This window comes from Corvus brachyrhynchos, unplaced genomic scaffold (assembly GCF_000691975.1).
Source record: "Corvus brachyrhynchos isolate BGI_N302 unplaced genomic scaffold, ASM69197v1 scaffold169, whole genome shotgun sequence".
NCBI classification, from domain to species: Eukaryota; Metazoa; Chordata; class Aves; order Passeriformes; family Corvidae; genus Corvus; species Corvus brachyrhynchos.
In genome coordinates this window covers 1,249,323-1,253,515 of record NW_008240030.1, presented here as the reverse complement: position 1 = coordinate 1,253,515, position 4,193 = coordinate 1,249,323, and the positions used below count along the sequence as shown (strand labels likewise).

Sequence of the window (4,193 nt, the reverse complement as noted above, 5' to 3'; positions counted from 1 at the left end):
GGCGGCACACTGGCACACAGACACAGCCCTGCGCGGGCGGGGCTGGGGCGCACAGCCTGCACTTACCTCTTGCCTATGCGGGCAGAAAGCCGTAAGGGGTTTGTGGGTTTGGGTGTTTAAGACTCATCTGCATGTATCACATCTTTCTCATCACGCTTTAACTCAATTTAAAACGCCGCTTATCATTTAACGCCTTTTGTCAAAGTAAATTCACCCTGGTGTTGTCAAACATTCCTGCAAAACCTCCCCGCCTCCTTTACGGCGAGATGCACCCGCTGACAGTCCCTTGTTCGACGCCTTCCTTCTCCCATCCCCTACGTTTATTTTACGAGATATCTGCGTTTTTCAAGGCTGTGTGGAAAAAGGGCGGGAGGCGAATTGTTCGCACAATAATACCGCAAACTGGGGCTAGGAACTGAAATGAAAAAGTAGAAATTATTGGTAGAAATTGTTTCTGCTTCAAGAACGGAATTTCCGTCCTTCGAAGGGCAGCGGCGGGGCCGGGCAGGGGGAGGGGAGCCGCCCGCCCTGGAACCGCGGAGCATCGGAGCTCAGGTGCGGGAAAAGCCACGAAACCATCCAGAGCCCGTCCCACCTGTGTTGAAGTGTTTGACTGAGAGTTGTACTGGGAGGTTGTGGGATTTACGAGGGAAAGGTTCCCACCTCTTTAATAATTTTTCCTCCTCGGTGTATGGTGCTGTTATTGACCATATCCACGATGGCCACTCCCAAGTTACATCGGATTCCGAAGGAAATGCAGAATCCCAGTCCACTCATGATGGCAATGATGTACCTCCGGGGCAGCCCGAAGCAGGTACAGTCGCACAACGGGGCTTTCTTTTCGGGCACTTCCATGGGCTTTCCATCTTCAGTCAGCTCGATGGTGTCCCCGGGCTTCTGCCTCTTCTCTAGGACTCTGCCCGACACAAGAAGGGAAAGTCAAGCCCTGGCTGCCTGTGAAGGCACAACAATTTCGCGGAGCTGAAGGCTTAAATTCACCGTTCCCCTCGCTCCTTTGGCTTGGAGGTTGATTTGAGGATTTAATCCTTGCTTCCCATTCACCTTCAACTGTTCTTTAGCAATGACCTGTGGGAGTCACGATTAGTCATCCCCAACTCCCCCCCGCCACCCCTCCGCAGCCGCCCAGGGTGGAGCTCTAGCTGAGAATTGCTCATCTATCATTAAACACTTCTGCTTAAATATGTAGGACGCATCAAGAAGACATCATCTGTAACCACTGCAGAGGCGCCATGTTGGGCAGCCCAAGAGGCGAAGGAGCAGAAACGGGCTTCTGGAGGTTTTATTACCTCCTTGCTATATTAGAAACACCAAGGGGGTGATCTTGGTGTGCACCTCGCTTTAGGTCTGGGAACAAGAGAAATGGTAAGAGAAAAAGACGGGAGGGAGGAGTGAGGAGGAGGAGCGGGCGATATTGCTATTTATTTTAGTTTTGCAAAATGGCTGTCACATGCAGTGAAAGAAAACATGATCGTCTTCAGAGAACTGGCATCTCCGGAGAAGGCTTTCCCAAATATCTCAGTACTCAGCTACACGTTGTGAGCGTGTGATCACTGAGCAGGTTTAGCCTTCCCGGAGCAGCTTTAAGCACTATCTCACTGCCCACACTCCCTCGGTTTTGCTGGAAAATCGTATCTCCTAGAAACCAATCTGAAGGAATCTGAAGGGAAATGGTTATTTGCAGCTAATTCCAATCAGGTGAAAAATACCATGAAAGGTGATTTAGAACATTTAGATCTTTTTTTTTTTTTCTTTTAAATATTTTTAAATGCTGTGTCGGTAGCCAGAAAAAGCAGGTTTACAGAGCAAGTGTCCATATTGAATCCCTAAATAGTCTTCTTCACCGAGATATTTAAAAATCAGAAAAGCTAACCAGTTATGTCGTCTCGAGAAGCAAATACGCGACCACTTGCCGACACTCTGGACTCTACTACCGCTGCCCTCACCTCTGCTCTAGAAGTATTTTCTCACTCGGAGGAGCGTCTCTTTCATGTTAACTCATCCGGCTGATATGGCAGTAACAATTAGCAGAATAAGGCTCAAAAGGTTATCCGTGTTTGGGAGAAAATACAGGGATTTTCTCCAAAAGCTACTCAGCTTAAATTCTCATGATTTTTCTTTTCTGGGCGTATTATTTCCATGCTTAAAGATCGCCGCAATAAGAAATGTCTTAAAGTTGTGAATAAAATAAACCACCGTGGGTTTATGGTCAAAATTCGTTCGTGTGGATAAAGGGTAGTGTAGGAGTGTTTTCTCCCTGACTGGGCGTCTTGTCTTCGGGAACAGACTGAAAATCAATATGTAAGAGGCAAGAAAATTGTTTAGATTATAAGAAGAGTAAACAAAGTACTTAATTGCCGTGAGCTGAAAAAGGTGAGCAAATCGCGCGTTTGTTAGTCGAGGTGTGAATTCAGACGGAGTTTTGCTGGAAAATACAAACACCGTTTCTTTATTATTCACTGTGTGACTACAAGTAGTAGAGAAAATAGTTTTATTTAAATGTTGTAGAGTCTTTAAGAAAGAAAAAGAAAGTGTTTATTTCCTTAATTATATTTTAAGCAGCTATTCTGGATTATCCTTTATTATTATTATTAATTTTCAACAATTGAAAATTACTTAAATATAACCAAAACCGGTATGAAATTAATTGCATTGCTGATTACTTTAACTTTGCTTTTGGCTTTTCCTAATAGTGCACTTCCTATGAAAATGGAAGTCTTGATTTTATCTTTAGCTCTTCACTGATATGTCCCCTTCCCTTAAAATGGCAGCAGGAGTTGTGACTCATGCTGTGAAACAGCCTTGTGTCTGTGCCCAGCACTGCCGCATAGGTATGGAAAAAAGATTTTTACGTGACCTACCCTGGGCAGACAAATCCGCAGTTACCTTATAGCTGTAATTCGGGGGAAATAAACCAACCAACCAACCAAAATAAAAAACCAACCAAACAAAAAAACCCAAACAAAAACCAAACCAAACAAACAAACAAAAAACCCCCCAACAAACAACCAACAAACCAACAACAACCAAACTAATAAAAAAACAAACCTAACCCAATATTTCGGGGTAATTTCTAGCAGACGGTACAATCGAAAATATTTTGGAATTTCACAGACTATTCTCAAACGTTGTGGAGGTCACTAAAGTCACCAGATTGGATGGAGAACGATGTGTGAACTTTAGCTGCATGCACTTCGTAGGTATGCAAGAATCTGGACTTATTTATCTGTGTGCACAGAGCTCGCCGATGATAGAAATGTTCTTTACACACAGAAATATACAGGAATGATGCTTTTGAGTTTAGCAATTGCAGTTGTATATCACTTAATAGGACAAGCAGATGCTTCTAAAGGCAAATGGATAAATAATTAAACACATTCCTCTATATGTTTCAGCTCCAGGAGAAAAAAAATCGTTTGGATATCAATTATTTATACATCTCCATGTTTTTCTTCATCTGACGATGAATTACACAAAGGACAATACTAATCAAAAACAGAATAATTTTTTTGATGCTTGTTAAGAGCAGGGGGCAAGATCCTGTGAGTGCATTGCAAAATTAAGATGGAACAAAAATACAGGTTGCTGCTCTCTTCTGATTATGATTTCAAGATGGGATCCTTTTTTTTTGTGGAAGAAAGGTCCGGTAATCTTTTACTACATCTTTTTACTGACACCATCTACGAGTCAGATAGAGGAGTTACGAGGGTGCCATATTGAACAGCTTCAGCACTAGTTTCAGGATCTAGATTACATCCAGCAGAATCTCAACAGCTCCCAACCCTGCCATCACTGACCTCCCCAAAGCACTCGACCTCCTGCAGCAATGGGAGCTTAAGAAAAGCTTTCAATTTTTTTCTAGGAAGTAGAATCCTGTAAGAGATATCAGTCTTACCTATAAAGTTGACCAAGCGATTTTCCAGCAAAATTCTTCAATCCCTCCTTGCCGGGAGTCAAAATCCTTTGTTTTACCGACTCCATTCCTGCGGGGATGCTCGCTGGATACTGCTCTGCTCTGGATACAGCACTGCTACGAGCAACGATGGTTCATATTGGTTTAATCTCTTAACTTTTCGCCCTCATTCAATGGCTATCGGTGCACCTACGGGTAAAGGGAGAATGAGAGGGAGAGTGCGCGCGTGTGTGTGTGAGCGAGGTGGAGACGGCGTACGGAG

The 4,193-nt window shown here is 43.7% G+C and overlaps 1 protein-coding gene across 1 annotated transcript in view; it reads right to left on the bottom strand.

Moving 5' to 3' along the window:
• The window catches only part of SLC17A6 (solute carrier family 17 member 6), a 30,578-nt gene extending 26,385 nt beyond the window's left edge, over positions 1–4,193 (bottom strand). Inside the window, exons 1-2 of the mRNA XM_008640902.2 lie at positions 3,914–4,193; positions 664–916 (exon numbers count right to left, since the gene is read on the bottom strand). Of these exons, the coding sequence (XP_008639124.1) occupies positions 664–916; positions 3,914–3,999 (339 nt within the window). The 5' untranslated portion in view covers positions 4,000–4,193. The remainder of the gene's footprint in view (positions 1–663; positions 917–3,913) is intronic.